Source organism: Castor canadensis, chromosome 13, assembly GCF_047511655.1.
Source record: "Castor canadensis chromosome 13, mCasCan1.hap1v2, whole genome shotgun sequence".
Taxonomy (NCBI): Eukaryota; Metazoa; Chordata; class Mammalia; order Rodentia; family Castoridae; genus Castor; species Castor canadensis.
In genome coordinates, this window is record NC_133398.1 from 4,729,198 (window position 1) to 4,756,028 (window position 26,831).

The following is a 26,831-nucleotide window of genomic DNA, read 5'->3' on the forward strand; positions in this document are numbered from 1 at the left end:
GCTTGGGGCATAGATTCTTTGTACTTGTCTTCAAATTCTGTAACACATATAGCTGTCCCCCAGTATCCACATGGAATTGGGTCCAGGAACACCCCTTCCACACATATGCACACATACATAAACGCACAAAGACCCAAACCCAAGGAGGCTTTTGCCTGGTACCTATTTGTGTCACCCGATACACCTCAGGTCATCTCTAGATTCCCTGTCCTACCTACTACAGTGTAAATGCTGTGTAGATAATTGTTGCATTCTATTTAGGGAATAATGACAGAGAGGAGTCACTACTACTTCAGCATCACTTAAGTCATGTTCCAAAAGTATTCTTTTTGGTAGTTTCTGACTATATTGGATGTTTCTGCTATTTTCTAAATTTGAGATTTCCCCCTAACTTTTGCCAAATTTTTTTCTGTCACACACACACAAAAATGGTGGGTGTTTTATAGTGAAAATAGGCCTGCTGTAATTAGAGGATTTCTGTACAAATAAATATGAACGATGTTTGTCTGCCCTAGGTTCAGGGGCGCCCACAGAAAACCCAGAATATCATCATCCTGGAGTCCCATGTCATCTGCTGCACACTGAGCACAAGTGGTGGCTTACTGCTTGAGTCGGCTTTTCGAGGGCAAGGAGGGGTTCCCTTCAGTTGTGTCATTGTTGATGAGGTCAGTGAGCAGTTAGCTAAACGGCTTTGCCTAGTCCTGTGAGGAGTAAGACATAGATGAATTTTGGCTACTGAGAAGTTGATCGAGTGGGTTTTTTACATCTCATTCTTAACCGCTATTACATGTGAGTTGTCTTAGCATTGAAACATGCTGCCAGTGGCCCACCATGACTAGAATTGCTTGTCTAGAATTAGGGTTATAATCCTTAGGGTAGTGATTGTTTCTAGCAAAAATCCCTGTGAGGAGTTAGTTAGCTCCTAGTTGAAATGTCTCGTTACCTTTTGAATTACTTACAACTTCAGACAGCTTTGACCACAGTATTTCCAACTAACATCTTTTATTCCTACTACATTCACTGAGCATATACTTACTGAGTGCCTACTGTTTATCAGAATGAAGTCAGAAGACAAAAGAAATGGAGCATTAGATACAGAGAATCAACTCAGGAAATCTAAGATCCAGTATTCAGACCCTATCAGTACACACAGTTGTATCACTTAACAAGTAAAAACATGTAACAATAATACTCACCAGAATGAAAGGACAGAAAAAGTGGAAGTGATGAAGTATGGGAGAAAATTTGATGAATTAAAGAGAAACTTGAGTCCTGTGATGGAAGATGACAACTGAGAAACAAGGGAGAAAGATGGAAAGGCAGGCGCACATGTCTCAGACAAAGTTCTAAAAGAATTTCAGAGCAGGAAGAGTTCTCTCGGCTTTGTGCCCAGCGGAAACAAAGAACACAAACCCAGAATGTCTCCAGATTCTAACCAGTAGCTGCTTCCCAAGTGGTAATGGCGCTTATGGTGGCTGGTTTCAAAACACATGTTGGAATTTTGTAAAAATTGTGTTTAGATAGTTTGTTTTCTTGTTTCATTTGTTTTCTGTTAAAAGTGCCTATTTTTGATAATGTGGTGTGTAGATGGAGCAGTGTAGTAGTTCTCTGAGCAGTTAGAACTTTAGCAACTTGCATGTCAAGTGTATGGCTAAACACCCATCAAGGATAATGAGAGCATTTCTCCCTTCCTCCCGCTACAAGGCCGGGCAGTCTTGTGAGGTGGAGACTCTTACTCCACTCATCCACCGCTGCAACAAGCTCATCCTGGTTGGAGATCCGAAGCAGCTCCCTCCCACTGTCATCTCCATGGTGAGTGTCTTCATGCTGAGGTCCAGGGGGCTATTTTTATTTTTCAAAGGACAGCTCTTTTTTGGATTGTCATCTGTTCTTTGAAGGGAAAAGAGAACATTGTTTAAATCTTTTTTGTGATGGCACTGGGGTTTGAACTCAGGGCCTGCCCTTGCTAAGTGGGCACTCTACCTTGAGCTTTGCCTATAACCTTTTGTTTATTTATTTATTTACTTCATTTATTTTTTCTCTTTTTTTTTTTTTTTTTTAAATAGGGTCTTGTTTTTATATCCAGACTCACATAGACCTATATCCTCCTGTTTATGCTTCCCGTATACTTAAGATGACAGGTGCACCCCTACATTGCCTGATTTTTTATTGGTTTTGATGGGGTCTTGGGAACTGTTTGCCTGGGCAGTCCTGGAAATGCCATTCCTCCTGATCTTCCTTTCCCAAGTAGTTGGGATTACAGGTGTGACCCACTGTGCCCAGCTACTGTGTCTTAATAAGGAAAAAATCCCAGTTGGGGATGGTGACCCACGTCTGTAATCCAGCACTCAGAGGCCCTGGCAGGAGGATCATGAGTTCAAGGCCAGCCTCAGCTACACAGTGAATTTGATGCCAGCCTGGGCTACATAGAGAAACTCTGTTTCAAAAATGAGAAAGTAAAAAATCTTTGCAAATGTCCTTTTGTTCCTGGTTGTGCTTCTGTGTGTGGCAGAAGCCTTGTAAAGTGTTGGGCAACATTTCAAGTATACTAGGCTTTCCTGTAGGAAGGGCTGTTTGCATGTATTTTAAGGACTGTATCTGGTTTATTTCAATAACACCAAACATATAAGAAAAGCTTTTAATATCAAGGAAGAGAATCCCTACTTCTTAATTTACGTTTAACTATCACATGTTTGCGGAAAACATTATAGACAGATAATTTTGGAGCTCATTTCTGATTTTGAAACTCTCTCTATGGTACAGGAAAATGTCCATGTCCCTTACAGCACTTGAAATTGAAGGTGACAGGGAAAGAAATTAATTATGAACCCAGCCTAGGGAATATTAAGGGCCCAGATGGCAGTCCAGTCTTCTTTGTGTTCATCTTACTAAACTTGTGTCCTAGAAATGTACACCAGAATCAGGATTCAGTAGCTGTTTGGGCAGCCTCTGAATAGGGCCTACACCATGGCTTTGAAATTGAAAAAAATTTGTGTTTTTTTCTACTACGTAATTTATACAAATAACATAACCCATAACAGAGATCTTGAAGACACTTCTATTCAGTTATGGAATGAGTGTGTGTGGTAACTTGTTCTTGTTTCTGGTTTTGGCCTTTGAAATTATTCAAAATGATGGTTTGGTTGTCGTATGCCCTGTGAGCACAGGTTCTGGACCACATAGGGGTGTGGCTCAGAAGCAGCTGTGGCTGACTGAGAGCCTGTGTCTGTAGGCAGAGCTGCTCCAGGTGACTCATTCCCGGAGAACAGTGAGCTCTGCTATGGGCTCTGCTGTGGTTCCTCAAAAAATGTGCTACATCAAAATAGACCTGATTTAATTTCGTGAAGTGCTCAGCCTGGGCCTCAGCTTCAGTGCCTACTTGAAAGCTTGATAAAAAGCAACAAAAATGATTTTAAAAATGCAGTCATGAGCGCTTTTTTATTGTACACATTAAACAGGTTTATTGAGGAACGTTAAAGAATAATTACAGAGTTCTTTTCCACAGCCTGCCTTTTTTGTTTTGTTTGAGTCAGAGTCCTGCCATGTTGCACAGGCTGGCCTGAAACTCAGGCTCCTCAAATGCAGGGATTACAGGCATGCACCACCACACTGAGCTCCACACCTTCCTAACCACCTATTTCTATTGATGATTACTTTGAACAGTTTAGTATTTTAACAGGTTTTTCTGGGCATTTGTGTGGCATTTAGTCTTCCTTCAGTATATATTATTTTTTAGGCTTTTGAGAAAGGGTTTTGCTATATTAACTGGCCTGGAACTCCTATGTAGCCCAGGCTGGCCCTGAACTCACAATCCTGCTGCCTTAGTTCCAGAGTGCTGAGATTACAGGTCACTACCTGTAAAATCACCTGACACTGCATCTCCATGCCTGGCTCAGACAGTTTCAGGTGCTGTGGTTATAATAGTGAGAAAACGGTCAGAATCCCTGCTGTCGTAGTGTTTATGTTCTAGTGGATAACAGACAGCAAATGAGCTTATAAAAGACAGTATACAGTGGGTGTAAGGTTTATAAGCATCCACATGTTTTTAAGTATATGGAGGGTTTGTTTAAAGGTGGTGGAAGTATTTTGTGCAGAATTAGCTTTTTTTCAATCAGTGAATAGATGAGGGATCTTCTTTCATGTGAGAATATATAAATCTATATCATTTTGTAGGATGGACTCATCTTTTTTTTCCTGGAAGCAGATGTGTTACCTTGTGTAAATCCTTTTTCTACTTTCTCAAAGAGAAGATTCAAAATTTCGTTCAATTCTAACTCAAATACATAAATTTAGGGGAAAGTAGATGACATTTATCAAAGATCTGTTAATAATTATCATTTCCTTTAGTTACACAGGCCTATTTAAAATTACATAAATGGTGTATTGGGCAGTCATACCTTATTTTGCATTCTCATAGTTTGTGAAACAGGTTTATTCGGACTGCACATAGGTCTTCAAAGCCAGTACTTCACTTTATTTACAGTTTTCACAGCACATTTTACCATCCAGATTAAGATCAAATATTTTTAAACCTTTGTATGATGCTGTCATTGGCAAGTACATCCCAAGGCACACCTGTGATGATGTTAATGCAGTTTTTCTTCATTTGTTATTCAGGTCACTATTCTTCACCTTCTAGCTTGTGACTTGTTATTTGGTTTGTGAAACCAATTTAGAAAGTTTGCAGTCCGTCTCTGGCTCCAGAATATCAATTCTGTGAGATTTGATCCTTTTCACCTTAGCAGTCTCAAGACTCCAGATCGTAGGTGCTCAGTACACATGCAATGGGGACAGGATGAAGAAACTGGTCTTTGGAAGCCGTATTTGCAATGACATTCAGTATTTCTGCTTGTGAGGGCAGGCCCCAGAAGTAATTGTTAGAATCTGGGTTAAATTTCTTTGCTTCCTTTATTATTGACTCTTTCAAATGACCTCTGCTAGCCTCAAAATAGCATTGGTTGTGGTCATTCACAAGATCACATCTCTTTCATAAGTAGTATGTGGATATTGTAAATGAAGAGAAAATACCTGCGCTTACATTCAAGGTACATGGCTTTTATTGTCAGAAACCTCTCCTTTCTCTGAATATGTGATTATATTTTATGCCACATGCATATCAGAGTGCTGTCATTTACTGCTTTCTCTTTCTCCTAGAAGGCACAGGAATGTGGCTACGACCAGTCAATGATGGCTCGTTTCTATAAACTGCTGGAAGAGAACGTAGAACAGAACACTATTGGCAGACTGCCGATCTTACAACTTACTATTCAGTACAGGATGCATCCGGACATATGTCTCTTCCCTTCTAATTATGTTTACAACAAAAGCTTGAAAACAAATAGGTGGGTTTTCCTTATTGCTTGTGAGTTTCTTTTATTCATAGGTGTAGCTGCATAGGAGGAAAAGTCATTTCCTCTAATTATAGATGCCATCAGGTTGATTATATCAAGTGCAGATAAATTTTTAAAGGGGAGGGAGGACACTCCTGGATGAGGATATTGCTCAGTGGTAGAGCTTTTAACCAGCATGCATGAGGCCCTGGGTTCTACCTCACCACTGAAAAGAAAAAGTCAACCATATTTATACTGCCTAGAAATAGTCACTGGTAGCATTTTGACATACCTAGTTTCAGTCCTTGTTTTGATGGTGGTATTGGGAATTGAACCCAGAGCCTCGTCCATGCTACATATGAATCCACACACTGAGCAACACCCCCAGTCTCCCAGCCCCTTTATATGTCTCTTTTACTTTTCTCTTTTTAGATATTTTGGTGGGGGAGAAAAACTACCATACTGTACATAGTACATAGTACAGTATGGTACAGTTAGTGGCTTTTTTTTTTTTCCTACTTACTATGAGTAACTCTAATCATAATTGTATTATATATTTTTTTAATTACATGGGTCCTAGAACTATAATAGAAATAAAGTATTTTGGACCTTTCACTGGCACACACTTACGAAAGAAGGTCTCTCTCACCCCCATACTTTCCCTAGTCCCCTTCCATACACACATAAAAATGATGGTAATGATTAAATGTGTACTTAAAGCATCTGTTCTGAATGATGGCTGCTTTTTTCTAGATTGACTGAAACCAATCGGTGTTCATCAGATTGGCCATTTCAGCCTTACCTTGTGTTTGATGTTGGAGATGGTTCAGAAAGACGGGATAATGAGTATGTTCTCTCTCTTCATTCCCCAGTGGTGGGCTCAGAATTTTGTGACATTGTTTTTTTTGTCCAGATTTGTTTTAAAAACGTTGCCCATACATGTGGCTCTGCCTGGTGCCAGGACAAAGTCATTTTCACTACCCATATAGACAGCCTCCCCCTTTCTGTATACTGGGGTAATAACTCCGTACCAGGTGGTTAATGAGCTCTTGAGTAGATTCATGCTGAGCTCAGAGCAGTGAGGAACACAGACATGGCCCCACTGTAAGATGAGTTTGGTCTAATGGGGAGACAGGCATTAACTAGGTAATCACTTAGGCAGATTTAATTATTCCAGGTGGGTTAAATGCCATAAAGGATAAGTACAGATTCAGTTGAATTAAGGTATGAATGGGAATAAGGAAATAGAAATAAAGATTTTGAGTTCTGAGTAAGAGAACATGCTCAGGCTATCTGTGACAGACTGCAAGATAATTGTGAGGTAGCACAGATATCGAGGAGCCAGGGATTCTTGATGAAAGAGTAGAGGAGTTAGTTTGGTGGCAGCTTTCATTAGTACAGAGACATGAAGTATAAAGAAATACAAATTGCACTTCCAGATCAAAGAGAACTGTAGAGCAGGCAATGTCCTCGGGTGAGAATCAGGCATTACGCTAAGGAAGTGAAGGAAGTGAATGTTGAAGAACTGGTCGTCAGGTTGCACTGCCACAGAGGTTGTGACTTGAAAGGTGTGTGCTGGGTCTGCTGGAGTAGAACCAGAGGATTGAGAACTGAGCCCCAAGACCATTGTGAGAGCAGAAGGTCACAGGCTTAACCTGAGGACCAAAGAAATTAAAATCTCAGGGTGCAAGAGACAGCCAGCTGACTGGGTTGGTCTGCAACTCTGTAAGTTAGTTAGGTGGATATTTACTTAAGACTCGTTGAGCAAGGCAAACAAGGTAGCCTCAGGTTGTAGGTACAGTACATCCCCCGTGTTGGTGCCAGTTGGGTCTGGTTTGGTAATGAGGGGACCCACAGTTTGGAGACTGGGTTGGGGGCAAGGAGGATAGTGAGCCTGCTGCAGGGCCCATGCCATTGAGCACTGGGGGTCCCACAGATCATATTTAGCTGCATGGACAGCATCCTAGTTATATGGTACGTGGTCTGCACAACCAGTGATGGGAGTTAAAGAAGATAATGTGTCTGAAGTTCTTTTCTCAGTGTGGAGAAGATAAGTCTTTAATTCATATTAGGCATTTATTATTTTTATCTTCATTGTTACAAATACTGTTGCTGTCCCAATTGTAACAGATGAAGAAATTGGTGCTTAAACTGCAGGTGACTCCAGACTGTTCTCTCTATAACTTCGTATTTTACTGGGCAGTTATTTGTATTTATTCATATGCGTGATATTAAGGGTCATCATATCATCCTCTTTTGGGTCACTGCTGACTGAATAAAAGATGAAACCTAAGCTGGGTTTGGGTGATGCATGCCTGTCATCCCAACAATGGTGGGGAAGCTTAAAATAGGAGGATGGCTGTCCAAGCCAGCCCAGATAAAATGACTCTGTCTTGAGAGTAACCAGAGCAGAAAGGGCTTGAGGTGTGGCTCAAGCGGTAGAACACGTGTCTTACTAGTGCAAAGCCCTGAGTTCAAACCTCAGTACTGCAAAGAAAAAAAAAAGAAACCTATCTGCCTGCCTTTTACTGTATAGTAGGAAACAAACTAGAACTACTTAGCAATTAGGCTATTACTATTTTTGAAATGTTGTCTTTTCTTTTTCCATCTTGTTTAGCTCATATGTAAATGTTCAGGAAATAAAATTGGTGATGGAAATAATTAAGCTTATTAAAGAAAAAAGAAGAGATATTACTTTCCGAAACATTGGCATAATAACCCATTACAAGGCTCAGAAGACGATGATTCAGAAGGATTTGGACAAAGAGTTTGATAGAAAAGGGTAAGGCATTTAAACATATTTCTAGTGTTTAATTAGGAGAGTGGGTAGAGGAAACTTTAGGAAGTATCTCAGACCATGTAAAGAGGTAGTGCAGCACAAGAAGATTGGAACTCTGGCTTTCATAGACTTGTGCTGAGTAGGTACTGGGTACTTGGCCCCTGAAGACAAGGTACCTCCTGGTAGTTGGAATATCTGCATTGTACTTGTCAGTGGAATTGAGAACTTTCTAGTTAGTTCTGTGATTTGTTAATCTCGGTTCTAATTATATGGAGACTAGTGACATCACATTTTACTTTGAACATATTATTTAACCCTTGTATTGCCTTTATGTATACAGTGAAGGTTGTGTTTTTGTCTCCTTGCCTCTACAGTAAAATTAAAGATTAAATATTGGATATCCATGTCAGGTATGGCGGTGCACACCTATACTCCCAACACTTGGGAGGCTGAGGCAGGAGGATCAAGAGTTTGAGGCCAACCTGGGTACCTAGCCAAGACCCTGTCTCAAAAAAATAAAACTTCTGGAAATTAATTACCTCAAAAGTTTCTTAATCTAGAAATACGCAGGTGACTAAAATAGATCTGAACAGACCTGTGTAACAAATATCAGAAGCGAGTAGGACGAGCTGGAGGGTGTAGCTCAGTGGTAGAGTGCTTACATAGCACATGGGAGGCCCTGAGTTCTATCCCCAGCACTATTAAAAACAAATGAGTGGAAAACAACCCACAGAATGGAAGAAAACTTTGCAAATCGTATATCTAATTAAAGGTTCTCACATCTAGAATATATAAGGACCTCTTACTACTGAATAAGTTTAAGAATGGGCAAAAGATCTGAATAACCATTTCTCAGAGGAAGGTATACCGGTAGCCAATAAACACATGCAAGACCCTCGGTTTCATTTTTGGTTAGGTAAATTTGAATCAGATCTACCACTTCAAACCCACCAGGATGGCTGTAATGGAAGAAAAAAAAAAAGGATGTAGAGAAATTGGGACCCTTATACATTACTGCTGAAAATGTAAAATGATAAATCACTACATAAAACAATTTTGGTGATTCCTCAAGAAATTAAATACAGAATTACTGCATGAGTCAGTAGCTTCTCTCCTAGGTATACACCCAGAAGAATAATAAAATGTTCACACAAAAACTTCTGTACATATAGTAGCATTCATAATGCCATAAACTGGAAAACCCAACCCAAGTGTATCAGTCATGAATGGGTAAGTAAATTGTGGTATTCTACGATGGAATATTAGTCAAAAGAAGAACGAAGTACCGTTACACTCTACAATGTGGATGAGCCTTGGAAACAGAAGGCTAAGGGAAAACAGTTACAGCAGGTCACATATTTCATGATGCCATTTGTATGAAATTTCTAGTGTAAGAAAATTTGTACAGTCAGAGGAGATCAGTGGTAGCCAAGGATGGGAAGAGGTAATGGGGTTGAGACTAAATACTAAGATACCACAAAAAAATTTCTGACTGGGTACCGGTGGCTCACGCCTATAATCCTAGCTACTAGGGAGGCAGAGATCAGGAGGGTCTCATTAGTGGGCCACCCTGGGCAAATAGTTCATGAGACCCTATCTTGAAAAATATCCAACACAGAAAAAGGGCTGGTGGAGTGGCTCAAGTGGTAGAGCACCACCTGCCTAGCAAGCGTGAGGCTCTGAGTTCAAACTACAATATCGCCCAAAGGGGGGAAAAAAGCTTTAAATAATTATATTTCATAATCATTTTCCTTTTACTGATAAACATGTTTACCCTTTGTAAATAGGCCAGCAGAAGTAGATACTGTGGATGCCTTCCAGGGTCGTCAGAAGGATTGTATCATTGTTACTTGTGTCAGAGCAAGTGCCATGCAAGGCTCAATTGGGTGAGTAGCTGTCATCACTGCTTTTTCCCTGGTTTATAATCCAAAATTAGATCTATTGTCAATCACTGCTAGATAACATCATTTGCTTTGTTTTCTTTTATAAAAGCTTGTATATCTTCATGTCTTTATGTAGAGGTTGTGAAATAGATCCACTGTGAGGTCTACTTTTCAACCAAGGACTCCCCTGAGTCTCCAGGCCCAAGACTCTTACGTCATTGTTTATTTCTTCTCATGAGCTGCACAGGGAATTTATAGCAGATTGTAAATTTGTTTTGTTCTTAAAGAAAATGGTAATTTGAATGATGTTTGTCTGTCCTTAGGATGGGCTGCATGTATATCCTGTTATCACAGGGCCATCCTATAAGCAGTCCATCTTCCCCAGCTAATTTTAGATTTCACCTCTACCATATGCCTTTTCTATCACTATACTTACAGTTTGTCTATGTATCTCTGCACTAGTTGCACAGTCTGGGTATATTTAAAGTTGAGAATAAGTAATTGAACTAATACATTTTTAGGACATTTTTAAGATTTAAAAGGCATGGTGGTGCACTCCTATAATCTCAGCACTGGGGACGCTGTAACAGAAGGATCACGAGTTCCCGGCCATCCTGGGTTGCCTAGCAAGATCCCACCTGAAAAAACGGGTATTACCGGGAGTGTGGGTCAAGTTGTAGAGCATCTGCCCTAGTAAGGGCAAGGCCCTGAGTTCGAACCCTAGTACCACCAAAAAATAGTCACTACTGTTAATTTTTCCATTTTCTCATCGAAGTCAAAATAGGAAATTGACAAATACATCACCTTGAACTAAAGCACCAAGGGTTTGGTTTGTTCACTGTTGTGAATGGGAATTAAATTCCTTCTGTATATGCAGATTGTTTATATTCACAGAGGTGTGACACAGCACTGTCCTACATCTGTACTTGCAGAGAACACAGTAAAAAGGCAGAGGACCCAGAGGGTGGGATGGCATGCATCTGTTCCTGCGTTAGGAACAGGAGGAAGAAAGCTCTGAGTTGTGATGAAGCGGAAGGGTACTAGAGAAGCCGTCCATGGTACTCCTGTGCCCCCTTCAGAGCGTGGGAAGTCCTCTGTAGAAAGTAACTCCATTTTCTGTTGCTTACAGATTCCTGGCAAGTTTGCAGAGGTTGAATGTCACCATTACACGAGCCAAGTACAGCCTCTTCATCCTGGGACATTTGAGGACCCTGATGGTAGGTACCTTCTCAGGGGTCACAGAAAGCTCAGGCTTGCCCTTGTTACTGTTGCTGAATTGAGGGTTTTGGATGTTTCTGCTTTTTTCATTTTTTAGAGAGTACTTTATTAGTTTCTGCTGTCAAACCCACATGGCTAAGACCTTAGCACATCATCCTGTACAGATGGGAAAAAATTACGTTTAACATTTCTAGACCAATATGACTGTTAGTTTCTATACAATTTCAACTCAACATGGTGCACTGGCATACTTTTTCCAAAGTTGACAGCACAGCTAAAGTTTCCAAAAATTTAAATTATATGTATAGATGTGTATATATTTATATTAAAAGACCGACAGCAGTTTGTTAGCCATCAATGGCAGCAACAGCTTTTCCAGGTTCTGCAGTCATCTGAGCAAAATTACAGATGTCCAGCACACGCCATTAAAGAAAAAGTAAAAACCAACTCCAGAAAACACCAGAGTTCTGTTAAAGTTGTGGTACCTGGCCCCACTTTTTATTAGCCTCTCAATCATCTGGAAAGAACCCTATAGAGTAGCATCATTTAAAACAGTGCTGATGAACGCTATCACTGTTGTGTGTCCCAGAGCAAGTACAGATTGTTTATATTCACAGAGGTGTGACACAGCACTGTCCTACATCTGTACTTGCAGAGAACACAGTAAAAAGGCAGAGGACCCAGAGGGTGGGATGGCATGCATCTGTGAAGAAACACCCTTTCTTAGACAGGGCTGCTTCTCATCGGTAGCACAATTCTGTGCTTACTCTACTTATGACCAGCTAGAAAGCGCTGCTTTGTTGGTGTTCTCCATCAAAATGGAAGTGGTTTCTGGGTTACAAAGTAAAGGTTACTGTGTCCAGAAGCTTTTGTGTGCAAATAAACCACTCACTCTTTCTTAGAGCAACACCAAGTGTCTCTACTAGGTTTTCAAGGTAACCTTTTTAAAAGTGTACCTCATGGGATTGTGAAGAGGTGTGTAACAGTGCTAGGACAGTGCTTGGCACTCAGGAAGCACTAAGTAAACTGGGTTCTTCTGGGTCCAGAGAGCATGCTTTGCTCTGCTCTGCTCCAGAACTTCTTTGCCCAGACAGGCACTCCTCATCTTCAGTAGACAAATGCTGTGACAGTGTGGTCGCACCGTTAGAACAATGAGACTCCTGTCTCATTGTGGGAGTAACCTCGGGGTCTGGGTCATCTAAGGAGAGAAGCCAACTCAGATTTTTTCCCTTGCATTTTGGTTAGTACCACTAGAGGGCATCCAGATATGCTTCTGTCTCATTTAACTCCTACCAAGATTTGTGGTCCTTAACTGGTGGTGTTTGTGTACCCCTTGATAGAAGGTATAAAAGCCATTTTATGTCCATATTTTTAAGTTGATGTGGAAAAAATTTGATCATAAGCTTAAGTATTGGTAAAGATTGTGTTTCCAATGTAATAAAGCAATGGGAAGCTAGGCACATACTGGCCTAGCATGTGTATGGCCCTAGATTTCCCCAATACCATAAAAAGAAGAAAATAAAATGATTAAAAATAAAACTTTTTTTCCTTCAGGGCTGGGGTTTGAACTCAGGGCCTCTTTGCTAGGGAGGTGAACTGCACTCTCAGCCCCAAAGACTTTCCTGTTAACCTCGCAGTCAATTGCTGCTTTTACATGCAAATTGAAAGCTTGAAAGTTTTTAACAGCTGGGTGTGGTGTCACATGCCTATAATCCAGCACTTAGGACACTGAGGCAGAAGGATCGTGAGTTCAAGGCTAGCCTGGCTCATACAGCAAAACCTTGTCTCAAAAAACCAAAAGAAAACAAAAACAGTAGAAAAAGTTGTTTTTCATAACCCTGCATGGAGGGGGCATGTAGCCTTGTTTTGTTTTTGTTTTTCAATTTCCTGTGATTATTCATCTCAAAATATTTTCTTAAAAATTATTTTTCCCTGTGACCCTTAGGATCTAAAGGTTAAAAAATGATTTCTTGTTAACTGAATAACCTATCACAATTTTTACTGGTACACTTGAACAAGATATCATAACTATATTATAGATTTTGACAGTGTTGAAATTTGGAAAACATTACTGGAAATGTGTCCTCAGTAATGCCTCAATTACAGCGGGCCTTCGTGGGCACTACTGCTTTTAATATCCCCCCTTTCTTTGGCACCAAGGAGTTTCTATGTGGCCTGGCAGTGGCCCCATTTGTGAGATTTGGGATGTGTGAGTGGTCATGAACTGGGATGGTGGGAGAGGGGCAGATGTTCCAACAGGACATGGAAAGGGGGAGTTTGGAAATCATTTTCATAAACCTTTTCACTTCTTAGAAAGTTTTTGGGGACTCACAAGTCACATTTCCACAAATCTGCCAACCACTGACCACCTGCTGATGGCCCCAGAGTTGCTTTACTCCAGGAAGGCAGTGCTACAATAAGAGACAGACTAGAGAAGGCTGGAGAGCAGTGCCTGGCTTCTACCCGACACTGCCGAAAAAAGAAACACTGGAATATTGAAGCTCCCAGCTCATCGCCTGGGCCTTTGCACTAGCTTTGTTCTTCAGGGAGAGGGTCCTGTTTGATTTTGGTTCTTTTTTCTTAATTCTTTAGCTCAGTTTCCCTTAGGAAAGTGAAATCAATCACTGAAGCACTTGGTTTGAAGCCAGTCCTAGGAGTCCCTTCTCACCGGACTCCTGTTTTGCAGTGATAGGGTGAAAATTGAAGTCAGTGCCAAGTCTTGGTGTAGCAGACTTGGGAGAACTGGAAGTGTGCTTTCCCACGTGAGTTTCAGCCTCACAGTGAGAGTCTCGGCGCAGGACTGACACAGCATGGGTCTGCTTACCTGGGCCTCCCTAGAACATGCCAGGCTTTGTGCCTCTGTTCTGCGCACGTGGCTTCCTTTAACCCCGACAGAACTCGCCTGTGAACACAGTTCATTACCACAGTTCATCCATCCAAGGAGCCATTGGTTACAGTACACACCACTCTTCACATTTTCACTAAATTGTATTGCAGTTCCTTGTTTCCCCGTGATTTTTATGGTTTTATTACATTTCTGAATTCGCATGCATGAATAATGCACGGGGGATTTCCTTGTGGTGATACCATACATGTATACAGTGCACTCTGAACAAGTTCATCCCCTCCATTACATTCCCATTCCCTCTCCTTTTCAAAGTGCAGTGTCTGTTAACCTGGGACACAGCACTGTGTTTTCACTAAGGATCTTGTTTATATTTATTGAATGTACTTGTGGCGGGTTGTTATGCCAGGAGTGCTTAGCGCACAGAACAGTGACAGCACTAACCAACCTTTTCCCAGGTCAGCCATCATGCCTCTTCCATCCCCAGTGCAATCAGGAAGTTTTCTGGAGTGTTCCACCACTATCTCCATGGTTTTCTACCAACCCCTGATCTCCATCCTACAAGTCTTAATGCTGGCACTTCTTGTCTTACCAGAGATGTCCATGGCAAGTTCTTGGACAAGGCCTTTGAATGGGTTATGGTTGCCTAGTCATGAACTCCCCCTACACCCCAGCTAGGTACATGGAAACTGCTGCTTAGCCAAGAGGCAGCCCACACTCAGAAATACTAAAATGTGAAAATTGGAACTTTCCAGTCAACTAAGTATTTCATTTTACAGATGGGGAAACAGTCTTAGGGAGGTGAAGTAACTTGATGGAAGTGATACAGGAAGTAAATGTAATGTGTTCTCACTGTATAGGGGCCACATGACAGTTGCTACCATTTTATATTTTTCCTTCAGTTTTTATCTCCTTCACCCTCATTCTTGTTCTTTCTGAAGAGACCTACGTTGTAGTGATTGTAAAGTAGCTGTTAAATGACAGGGAAGCTGTAACAAAAAGAAATGCATTGGCTCGTCTCACCTTAAATATGCTTCTTAAGTTTCTCTAGATGAGTGACAGAAAGTGGGACAATGGATTAAGGTGGTGTAGTACTTCAGGGATTGGGAGGCCTTTGGAAAGCCAGTGAAAGCTTATGGGCCTCTTTCCAGAACAGTCCACATGCATCAAAAGTTTGCCTTCTGAAACCAGGCCTGCCTGTTTGAAAATGTCAGCCCTGCCAAGAGCAGGCAACACTCTGTCTTTAGGGTGCAGTGGGAATTCTGCAGCCACAGGATGTTTTAGTCCGTGCACGGTGCAGTAACTATTGGAAGTGTGTGGAATGGGGCTGGTGCATTGGGGAACGGCAGTTTTGATTGCATTTAACTTTAATTAATGAAAATTTAAGTAGCTCCATGAAGTTACTTACAAGTAGTGAAGATGTGCATGACAGCTTACTACTGTGTGGCATGAGCACCAGGCTGAGGATGTCGGAGTTCTTCCTTACAGCTTGTGGCCAGTACTGGTTTTCGTTCTGGGGCTTCACCATTCTATGTTGCGCTTACTCTTTCCTTTCAGTCTTGTGTGACAAGTCATGGGTTCTTGAATGTATACATAACACATTCCTAAATGAAAGTCGGAACCCAGTGCTTCCAAGCATAGTGAGTAATTGTTTGTCTGTGTCTCTCTTTGAAGGAGAACGAGCATTGGAATCATCTGATTCAGGATGCCCAGAAGCGTGGGGCCATCATTAAGACCTGTGACAAAAACTATAGGCATGACGCGATGAAGATCATGAAACTCAAGCCTGTGCTGCAGAGGAGTCTGACCCACCCCCCAACCATCGCCCCAGAGGTGTCTAGGCCCCAGGGGGGCCTGCCCAGCAGCAAGCTGGACAGTGGGCTTGCCAAGACATCTTTTGCTGCCTCTCTGTACCACACACCCTCTGACTCCAAGGAGGCTTCTGTCACTGTTGCCACAAAGGACCCAGAAAGACCTTCTCTTCAGGAACGACTGCGGGACCCACGGCTGCTGAGGAGGTTGGATATTGACACCAAGGGAGCATTCCTCAGGGATCCACAACCCTCAAGCCCGCAGCATCCTGGGGCAACCCCTCCCTTGGGAGAGCCAGGCTTTCCCATGACTCACCAGGACCTGGGTGGCAGTGTGCCACCATCCACTGCCAAAGTGGCCCCTCTGAGCAACCACAGACCTCCCCTGCAGGCCGAGCCTCCAGCTGCCAGCCTCAGTGCTTCCACCAATAAAAGGAAATGCGGTGACCTGGACGGAGGTCTGAGCTATGGAAGGGAGACCAGGGCTTTCAGTGAGAGGGAGCAGGAGGAGCATGGCTTTGTGCCCCATCATCCAAAGAGGAACTCTGACTGGGACAACAGGAGACTGGAGGAGGGTAGCAGTGGCAAAAGGAGAAGGTTTTTATAGTGAAGCCGAGTGACTGGACTGCCAGCCAAAGGCGTGGTTGTCAATGTAAGCCGACCAGCTAGCAGGGCCATCAGATAAGATTTCTCCCTAAAGAGTTTGTGTGCTGTTGGAAAACATGGAAGTGCATCCTAACCATGAGCCTTTGGTCATCCTCAGGACTTCATTTCAGTTGCAAAAGCTTTCAGAGGGTGTCTGTGTTCTTGAAGTCACAGGTTCGGAATGTTGCTCTTTCATTCTTGGGTAGAAAAGGAGGTCAGACTGGAGTGAGTGTTGTAAAGTTGAAATGTATATTTGTATAGCAAACAACAAAATCCTTTAAAAATTTCATCTGATAGGCAGCTTTTCATTCCCCTTGCTTAAAATGTTAATTTTTCAACAGAGCAAACTATGCTTAAAAAAACAAGAGGGCAGGTCTTTCCAGCCGTTGTTACAACGGGAGGTCTTTTACAGCCTCAGTAATTGGGAGTAAGTTGAGTTCAGCTCATGGGTCAGTTGTCTCACTATTTAAAACAACTGGAGTCTCCTGGGGACCTTTGAGAAGTACCATCAGTCAGGGGAGGTTCTGATGTGGCACCCTTCTGGACAGGCACTGTGGCATGGGGGGTTACCTCTCTGTGACAAGTTCATTTACCTATTTTAGTATACACACAATTCTCTAACTAAAATGTTTTCTTAAAATAATTGTTACTTAGATGCTTGCAGCATATTGTGAGCTGTGGTAATTAGTGAGCTTATAGACATGACCATCAAACTTGAGATGGGCGCTGTGCTGACCATGGAAGAATCCCCTGGCATTGCTTATCAAGGCTGGCAGGTTGCCCAGGAAAATCCAACACTTCCCGAGGGGTTCCCATCACCAGGCAGCTTGGGAACCACTCAGGCAGGCCAAGTGGAGTATTTTAGGCAGGAAAGGAACTCTTAAAGAAGAAAGGGGGAAAGAAGACGTGTTTAGAGCTAGGGGAAGAGTTGCAGGTTTCCTGTGGTCCTCAGGAACTGTCTGGCAGTGGAACTAGCTTGTGGTAGATCACTAGTGGGTGCTCTCAGCTTCTATTTAGAGCCACTGTGCTTGTGACAGGAAAGTGGTTGTGGCAGGTAGAGATAGAAGAGTCAGATCGGGACACGGTAGGGGCTGCCTAATTTTGTTCAAGTTTCCTAAATGTGTGACTGTACAGTTGACGGTTGGAATAATGTCATTTGTAGTGAATGCTGTGCAGCCCATTGGCTAATTTGGGACCGAAAGACAAATCGTTGAGTATTAATGTTCACTATTTGAAGTTTTCAGTCATCTGCTTTTTAAGCAAACATGGTTTTGTCTTCAAAATTCTACTGAAGCAGGTTTTATGTACAGCTTTGAAAAAATAGCTTCTGGTTACCAAAAAAGTGTCAACATAATTTCTTTCCTTGTATGTCTCCCATGGGTGCCCAGATATAGAACTAATGTTAGCTGAACACCCTTGAAGACAGGGGCAGCCAGCTTCTGAGAGCTCTTTGTTCCACTGCAGCCTTGGTGTCCTATTTGTGCTGTTTGTCCTAGCCATGCAGCTTGAGGAAGAGCATGGCGGGGCTGGGGAGTAAGCACGCTGTTGCTTTAAAGTTTACTTTGCTGTGATCTTGGTAAAGTGAGTGCTTTAGCGCACTTGGAAGAGTAACCATTTAGGTAGTATGAAAACTCGAAGCTTCCAGGAGTGGCTGGGGTCAGGACATCCCCACTCTGATTAACATATGATTTAAGAAGTGTTTTCCCAAAATGCGTACTTTGATGGCACACACCAAACAACATTTGTCTAGTAGTGAAGTTTGATCCTGTTCTCAGGTTGTGGTCATCCGTTTGCTTACTCTTACTTAGTCAAATTATCCAAGAATCAGGAGGAGTATTGCAGCATCCTTCTTGTTTGTTTGTGGTTTTTGGTTTGTTTTTTTTTTTTTTGCAGTGCTGGGGATCAAACCCAGCACCCTCCTGGCATGCTAGGCATGCGTTCTGCCACTGCGCTTTTGATGTCCCCAGCCCCTGTGCCCCTTTCTAGGGAAGAGCCTCTCAACAGAACACAGTTGTGCTTCACATTAGATTTGAAACTTATTCGTTCCAGTTGGTAAAAGCATTTACAAAAAGTGGTATGTATCCCGTGGCCTTCCTGATGCTGTTGTCATAACAGTGCTGTTGAGTGCTGGTTAATGGTTCTGTGAGATAAAAAGTATGACTGTTCGCTCTTGCTGTGGCTTTAAGAGAGAGGGCTCTTCTTTCTGTGTCAGTTATTTCAACATGAATATATTCTACTTTAAACCTTGTTTTGCTTCCTTGTATATAATTTGCCTCGGATTTACCGCGCAGTTTGTTTAGTTATGTTTTTGTGAATTATTAGGAGTAAATTTGATAAGTTCATGTGAATAACCTCCTGTAAATGAGTTTTATAACAAAAATGTACTAAACTATTTTCCAAAATTAGTTGTGCAGATTGACGATTTTTTTTTTTTTTCTTTTTGCTGTAGTTTTGACTTCTTATGCTGTGCATTTACAGCCAGGTTCTGACAAACAGTAACCCTGTTGTCTTTGTTAAAACCTACACTTTAAGAGAAAATGGCAGAATTAAAAGTAGAAATGAGAACTGACGTGGGTTAGAAGTTACATTACTGAGTAAAGGTACAGATGTAATTCATGGAGTCTATCATTTCACTGTTTAGTGCTGAGGCCTCTTGTGGCTTTGTGTGACGCAGCCCAGCCTAGTTCTCACTGCTCCCAAGCTCCTGCTGGAACCTCCATAAGGTAATGGAGTTGCTGTGGCTCCCCATGGTGTATGGTTGTGTGTTGCACGTGTATCTGGTTGAAGTACAAGCTCTCCGTTAGACTGGGCTGGGGAGGGCAAGATGGGAGGATCAGCTGTGCAGTAACCAGTGACAGGAGTTCCCCAGCACTGGTGGGGGTGGGTATAAATGTCCAAGCTGGGTAACTGCCAGTGAATATGGAAGTGGAGCATGTTTTATGAAACCTACTGGTTTCATAAAAACCTACTTCAGGAAGCGGTTCTCCCACCCTTGTGCTTCTACTAAAAGGCATTTGACCTCACCCTTGGTATCTTCTGCACATGCTTCCCAGCTTGGCCTGCAGTCATTCAGTGTGCACACCAATGTACCTGGGAGGGTAAGTGGCATGCATGGGAGGGAATGAGGGAAGGAGAACAAGGAAGAATGAATTTGCCAAATGAGCTGGCAGGAGATGAGTGCCGTGTGACAGTCACTTCATTTGTGGGATTTGTTGTGGTAGCTGGAGCACTGATTTAAAGTCACCAGATAGCCCTCTCCTCACCAGTCCACAATCCCATGCGGTTGCCCCCACCCCCTGGGTTTCACCATTCATTGTTTGAGGAATAAATAATTCAGGGAGGGAACTAAAATTTAGCTCCGTTTAAAAAGAATTTATAGTGGTATGCAGTACCACAGAGGCAGTTCCTGCATACCAGGGACTGTGTCGTAACTCTTAGAGACCTGAGTTACTGTCACCTGTCCTGATGTAGAGGCATTTGCCAAGTCAAATGGCATGAATGATGCCATCGGTGGGTCTGGAAGGACAGGAGAGACATGCTCCTTACAGTGTACACTAGTGGCTGTGGACACAGCCACCCTTGTCACAGCACTGTAGCAGATGGAGCTGCTACTCGGGGCCTTCAGCCTCAGGGATGCATGCTGCAGTCACTGGGGAGCTAGCCTTTAAAAGGTTCTGGTGCTGGTTTGGGGTGGAGTTCTTGCCCAGAGGATTCCATGGAGCAGCCAGCATTGGAGCCTGGCCCTGTGGGGTCAGCAGAAAAGAGGAATAGGAGCTTGTAGGGACCCACAAGAAAAGCCATGTGGACATCTGCTTTCATTCCAAGAGAAGGAAAATAAATGGGCCCAGATGATTTTAGGTACCATCAGAAGGGAAGAAGGTAGGAGGCCCTGGGTCTAGGAAGATGCAGTGTGAGTTAGTGGTGGCAGACCAGGTCTCAAAAGAGCAACCAGCTCACTCCTTGTGACCCTAAAGCCGTTTATCACCTCAACAGTGGGTGATACCTGAGCAAGATGGGATGCTAGGCTGACCATACACAGCCACAGAAATGGTCCAGCAGGGAGCTATTGTTACCTGGAAAGGAGGAGACAAAGGCCTTAGCTCTGCCCATGGCACTGACCAGTGGCAATTCACAACGTCCTTTGCTTTCTCTGTCTGAAAACAGTATTTGGGGTTTGCGTTTTCTCCTGATCGTTTTCACCAGTAAATAAACTCCCAAGTCCAGAGCTCTGAGGCTGTGGGAGGAAGAAACAAAAAGTATGGTTTGTCAACCTGCAGGCTGAACTATCAGAATCTCTGGGGCGGGCGGGCTCTGAAGACAAATGAAGCAGCAGCCCTGTTGTCCTTGGGTTTAGGGTGGCTGCAGGGGCACCAGACACTGCTGCAACTCATGCCTGTGGTCACTTACCTGCCTGCCTGTTGGTGTGGGGCCAGGCCTGCAACTGGGTCATCCTTCCCTTAGCTTCTCCATCTCTGCCTGGTGGATGTTTGCCTCTGTGGCAAAGGACATGAGCTTGTCTGGTGAGATAGCCATCTCCAAAGTAGACTGACGTGGGTTCCAGTCCACCCATGGGGATCTAACCATCCTTGCTCTCCCCATTTCACACCACGTCCCTTTCCCTGCTGCCTGCCTCTCATGCGTATTACATCTTCACTCACTTAGTAGCCTCACCAGACAATAAACAATTTTTACATTCAACAGTCATACAAATTTTAATATGAAAAGGAGAAAAGTATTGTTTTTACTTGGTGTGCTAGATTTCACATTACTGTGATAAAATACCTGACAAATAGCAAAAGGGAGGAAGGACTGATTTTAGCTCATGGTTTCAGTCTATCATGGTGGGGAGTTCTGCTCAACTCATGGTAGCCAGGAAGCAGCCCAAAGATAAGAAAGGGCCAGGGCAAAGTACGCCCTTCAAAGATGTCCCTGGTAGCCAACTTCCAACCAGGCCATCTTCCAGTTCCACCATGCCCAATATTCCATTCAGGTTTCTAATCCATCAGTGGATTAGTTCGGCGCCTAATTGTCTCTGGAAACTCCCTCACACCACCCCAGAGACTGCTTTCACTTAATGTCCTAGGCATCTCTCAATCCAATCAAGTTGACAGTCACACACCCATCACACCCAGTTATTTAACACGTCTGTGCGCTTTGTTTTACTCCTGCTGGTCCACCTTGGCTTCTGGATCATTTTCCTTCAGCCAGAGAACTATTTTATTTCCTTCATCTAGTTTTGTTCATGAGGCATGTTTTGCTGGGTATAGAATTCTGGGTTGACAATGCTTTTCTTTCAGCACTTGAAAGATGTTTTTCACTCTGTTCTGTCCTCCATGGTACCTGGTGAAAAATCCAGTCATTCCAATAATTACACCCCCCATGCTGTGGTCTCAATGTGTTAAATGTTCCTCCCCCCCAATTCATATGTTGAAACAATCTCCAGTGTGACTGTAGTATAAGGGGCCAGCAGGGTTCCATTAAGCAGAACTTCTATAAAAGATAATTATCATTGTTGCAGGAATTGGCTTTATGTAGGGGTGGGAGCTGGTTACAAAGTCTCCAGAAGACTCTCTCCTTCATGTCTGTTCTTTCTTCAAGTTGTCTGTTCACCAGCCTCTCCCTCCCTCCCTTCTCTTCCTTAGGCTCCTTCTAGGATCTTAGGATATTATCTCACCATCTTTTTTCCAAATTGGACAAGTTTTTGTTTTTTTCTTTTGGGTCGGAGTCTTTCTGTGTAGCCCAGGCGGGCCTTAAAGTCTAGACCCTTCTTCTAAGCTAGACAAAATTCTATTGATACATCTTCAAGTTCACTGAATCTTTTCCGTTGTCACCTTCATTCTGCTATTGAAATTTCTACCTTAGATACTGTATTTTTTTGGTTCAAAAATCTCAGTTGGTTCTTTCTTACGCCTTTTGTTAGTCTGCTAAAAACTGCTTTGTGTCCATTTATTTTGAGAGGTTTACTGTTGCATGGTATAACGCCAACCTGAATTGTGGTATTGGCCATTGTTTTTTCCCTTAGAAACTGATTGTATTTTCCTGGTTATTGAAGGGGAGTGCTAAAGTGACATTTACCATGTTAACAAAGGTTAGGTAGAAATGTTTCCATCCTCCCTTCCCGCTCCCTTCTTTCTTCCCAGGATCTTTGCTATGTAACCCAAGATGGCCTTGAATTCATGGTCCTGCCTCAGCCTCCCTCATGTACCACACCTGGCCAGTAGTCATATTTTAAAAAGCCATCTTTATTTTTTAGAGCAAGTTTAAGTTCACAAGAAAATTGGGCAGAAAGTACAGAGATTGCTCATATCAATTCTGTGCTCCCATGCACAGCCTCTTCCAGCTACCACCCCCACCCCCAAGTGGCCCATTGATATAATGGACGAGGCCCAAAGTGCTCGTGAGGGTTCGTGTCTGGTGCTCTCTGGGTTTGGACAAATGTGTATACAAGAGCCACATTGTCTGCTGGAGGCTAGAGCTGACTCTACCTGTCCCAGCAGTGATTTTCTTTATTCAGTGCACCTTTTTAAAAATCTTCCCACTTTCTACAGTAAAGATCAATTGCCTTTATAATAAAATTAATTTTAAAGAGGGCACACCAGTTATTTAGCCAATCTCTCTTAAAAGAGAGAGATCTGGAAACCTGGGGAGTAGGCTCCGTGCTTGCAAATGTTCATCCTTCCTGCTGAGGATGGCTCAGGATGGGGGCAAGGTTGTGTCCTGGAGTTGGCCTCCCTCGGAAGCCATGGCTCATGCTCACCTATCTTGGAGCTCAGTGTAATGCCTTTTCCTCACCGGGGACCCCAAATTCACATGACCCCAAGTGCACCCTGCCCTGGCCTCCCTCCCCTTCCTCCTTCCTGCACCTTGGATCCCTAGAGCTGGGGGCCAGAGGGGACCAGGGAAGGGTTTGTTGAATGATTAGAAGGGCAGCTATTGCTGGTGGTCCAGACTCTTGGATCATCTGCCTGGCCAAAGAATCCCCACAGTGCCAGCTGTGGTCAGGACTCAATGCGGCAGGCAGTGCCCTTGGCCTGGTCCTACTCTCCCCTCACAGGCAGGCATCCTGTCTGGGGATTTGCACCCCCAGGATCCAGATCGCCTGGTCCTGAGACGGCAACATCACTGGCACGTAGCTGGCACAGAGCGGTCAGGGATTGGAGGTGTGTTTTCTGGAAGCAGTGGGCCATGTATGTGGAGTATGAGTCTTTGAGACACTGTGAAAGCCACTGCTGTACATGGCAACTCTCAAACGACTTGATCCCGACTTGATCCTGGGCCCCTTAAGGTACAAGGACCTTTGCCAGTGTCCCTATTGATGGGGGGGGCACAAAGACATCACGTTCCTAGCAGCAGTGGCACTGCTCATGAGAGGATGAGCAGTCATGCCACATGAATGGAGGGGCTGTCCACTGCAGCAGCCCCGTGTGCAGGTGCAGTACGTAGTGTGCACAGACACCCCGCAAGGACGTAAGTGGACATTGCTAACAGAGCAGGAAGCAGAAGATGCAAACTCCTGCTCAGGGCAGAGGCAAGGCCAGCGCTGGGCTCCATAGGTGGTGGGGTTGGCACAGGCGCAGCTGTCAGGAACTGCATTGAGTGCACTGGTGGTTTAGGGATCCCAACCCTTAGAACTTTTACGTCCCCCTCAGGTTCCTTGAACAGGCGCTCTTTCCCCAGGGCAGCAATGGAGAGGTCTAGGGCCTTGGAGCCATTCATCTGTGGGCCTCTTGCTGGCCATCCCCATCTTCCATTCCTCCCCACTCCTGCCTCCAGAAGGAAGCCGCACACCCCTGCAGCCCTTGGCCAAAGGTGAGTGAGATTTCAGGCCCCTCCTGCCTCTGGGCCTGGGGCTGGTAAGGAGGAAAATGCACATCACAGCGTCCCTGGTGGTCACAGTGGGACTGCACCTGCCCCGCCTCCTCACAGCTGCATCCTCAGGGCTGGACTGGCACCTAGGGAGGGCTGCCCTAGCTAGAGCTGGCATGCGTGCAGGCCTTCATGTCTCTCCAGTAAGGGGAGGCCCCTAGAGACCAAAGGGCTGGAGTCACAGAACAGGCCTGGGCTTCCCCAGGCCCCAGAACCAACAGCCCTACTACAGTACAACCAAGGCCACTGCTGTCCATCCCCTGTCCCTCCTCACCCCTGCCCTGCCACCACCAGTCAAGCGTTTATCCTGCACTCCTTATCACAGATGCACCCACACACATGCACCCAGGCTGGCCCCTGCAGGTCTGTCTGGCCCCCACCTGGCTGCTTCACAGGCCCCATTCCAGCCTGCCATTCCTGGTTTTTCCAGGCTGCCCTACCTGCCTAGGAAGGTGGCCTTCTGGAACGTTCTTCACCCTCCCACCATCCTCATCCCAGGAGGCCTCCCTGTGAGGATGGCCCTGGTCTGAGAGGCCACTGGCTACACCCTGCCATCTTCTACCTGCACATGCCTTATCAGAGCCCAGGACAGCTTCATTCCTGCAGCCCACCCAGACTCAGCACAAGACATGTCCTCATGTCATCATGCCAGAGCTATTTCAGAAATACAGAGCAGTGTAGTAATAACCTAAGAACATTCCCCACCATTTACATTTCTTTATTTTAGATCCTTTTTAAGAAAACATCCACAGAATCCTGGGGGGGGGGCCTGGGGGCACGTGACAGTGTCTGGAGACACCTTGCTTGTTTCGAGTGGAGGATGCTCCTGGCGGGTAGTTGGCTGAGACCAGGGCCCTAAACATGCTACACTGCACAGAGCAGTTCCATGACAGTCCCCACCCCAAAGGTGGGCGGAATCTGCCGGGCTTGCTTGTTTTACCTGCAGTGAGGTGGTCACACTCTCAAACCCCGCCTCCTGCTGATGGGGACGTGACTGCTTTCCGTGGCTCGCCCTGTCTCAGATTTTGCACAGATTTTCTTGAGCCTGCGTGGCTAGGTTTTCTCTAGATGGCATCCCTAGGAGTGGAATTGCCAGGCCACAGGGCATAAGCACAGGACAGTGGACAATGTCCCCTGTCAGCAGCCCCATTGCACGAGGACTCATGAATGCCAGGGATGGCCAGACTTAACTTTTTACCAAGCTGATGGAGGTAACATTTGCCCCTCCCCCGTAACCACTGGCCTGGCCTTCAAGGTTCCCGTTTTTGTTGGTATTTGGGTGCTCTGGCTGGGAATTTGCCTGCCCACCTCTTCACTCATTTTTCTCGTGGGCTGTTGGTCTTATTCCCTTGAGTTTTTAGAAGCACTTCATATATCTCCCTGTATCCTTTCCAGGGTTTTTGTCTCCGTCCATGCTTGGTGCTCTTTTCACTAGTGTCTTTGGTTGTACCAAAGGTTTTTATCTTAATGTCCTCAAATTGATCAAACTCCTAGACATTTCAAAGACTCACTTTCCCATGGATGTCATTAACCACTTGAATTTATTTTTGTGCATTAGTACGAGGAAAGGGTATAATTTTACTCCCTACTATTAAAAAGTTTTTAACCAAATTAGCTCTATTTGTTAACTAATTTGGAAAAATTTAAATGTTAAAAAAATTGAATAGTGAAGAAAATTTGAAATACCTGAATATCTTTGCATGGATTCACCAGTTCCTGTCTTTCCTTTTATTGTGGGGCTGGAGATGGAACCCAAGGCTGCACTCCCCATCCCAGTTTACCAGTTTTATGTCTGTCTGAAAGTGTAATGACATGTTACTCCACTCCTAAGCACTTCAGTGTGTGTCTCCAAGGAACAAGGACATCTACAATACTACAAATGTACTTGCCACATCTGAATTTGATATAATAACTAACCTCCCATCCACATTCAAATCTTTGCAATTGGACTAAAATGTCCTTTATCGATGTATTTCGAAAGGCAATTTTATGTCCTATCCAGCCAGGGTCACCGGTTGGGTTTGGTTATCTCTCTGGTTTCTTCTGTGTAGGAGAGCACTGCTCTTTGGTCTTTCACGATTTTGACATTTTTGAAGAGGAAAAGCCAGTTATTTTATGGCATATCTGGAAAGCTGAGTTTGTATGACTGTCCACTTGCACAGAGTTAGGTAAAAAGTTTTTTGTCAAGCTGTGGCTTCCCGTCTCATGAATGATGGCATCCCCTATGTGGTGACCCAGACTGGGTAAGGGGGACTCACCAGAGTCCAAAATGATGGGATGCTTGATCTTAGAGTTTGAGCCTCCAAAACTGAGCGAAAGAAACCTTCTTTCCTTATAAAGCAATGCAGATGATATTTAGGAACAAGAATACTGTGTAATTGGTGGTGTCCTTTCTGCTGAGTCATAGCAGAAGGCACAAAATACCTATTCGCCCCATTCTTGGTGACATTGGGC

At 43.9% G+C, this 26,831-nt stretch overlaps 1 protein-coding gene across 10 annotated transcripts in view; it reads left to right on the forward strand.

The window, feature by feature from the left end:
* The window catches only part of Setx (senataxin), a 69,580-nt gene extending 50,664 nt beyond the window's left edge, over positions 1-18,916 (forward strand). For 9 of the 10 annotated variants that reach the window (XM_074052940.1, XM_074052941.1, XM_074052935.1 and 6 more), the window contains 8 exons: positions 516-665; positions 1,705-1,812; positions 5,155-5,342; positions 6,084-6,176; positions 7,948-8,112; positions 9,897-9,995; positions 11,122-11,209; positions 15,730-18,916. In XM_074052940.1, coding sequence (XP_073909041.1) covers positions 516-665; positions 1,705-1,812; positions 5,155-5,342; positions 6,084-6,176; positions 7,948-8,112; positions 9,897-9,995; positions 11,122-11,209; positions 15,730-16,473 — 1,635 coding nt within the window. In that variant the 3' untranslated portion in view covers positions 16,474-18,916. The remainder of the gene's footprint in view (positions 1-515; positions 666-1,704; positions 1,813-5,154; positions 5,343-6,083; positions 6,177-7,947; positions 8,113-9,896; positions 9,996-11,121; positions 11,210-15,729) is intronic. The other variant, XM_074052944.1, reaches the window with a different exon arrangement.
* The last annotated feature ends 7,915 nt before the right edge of the window (positions 18,917-26,831 follow it).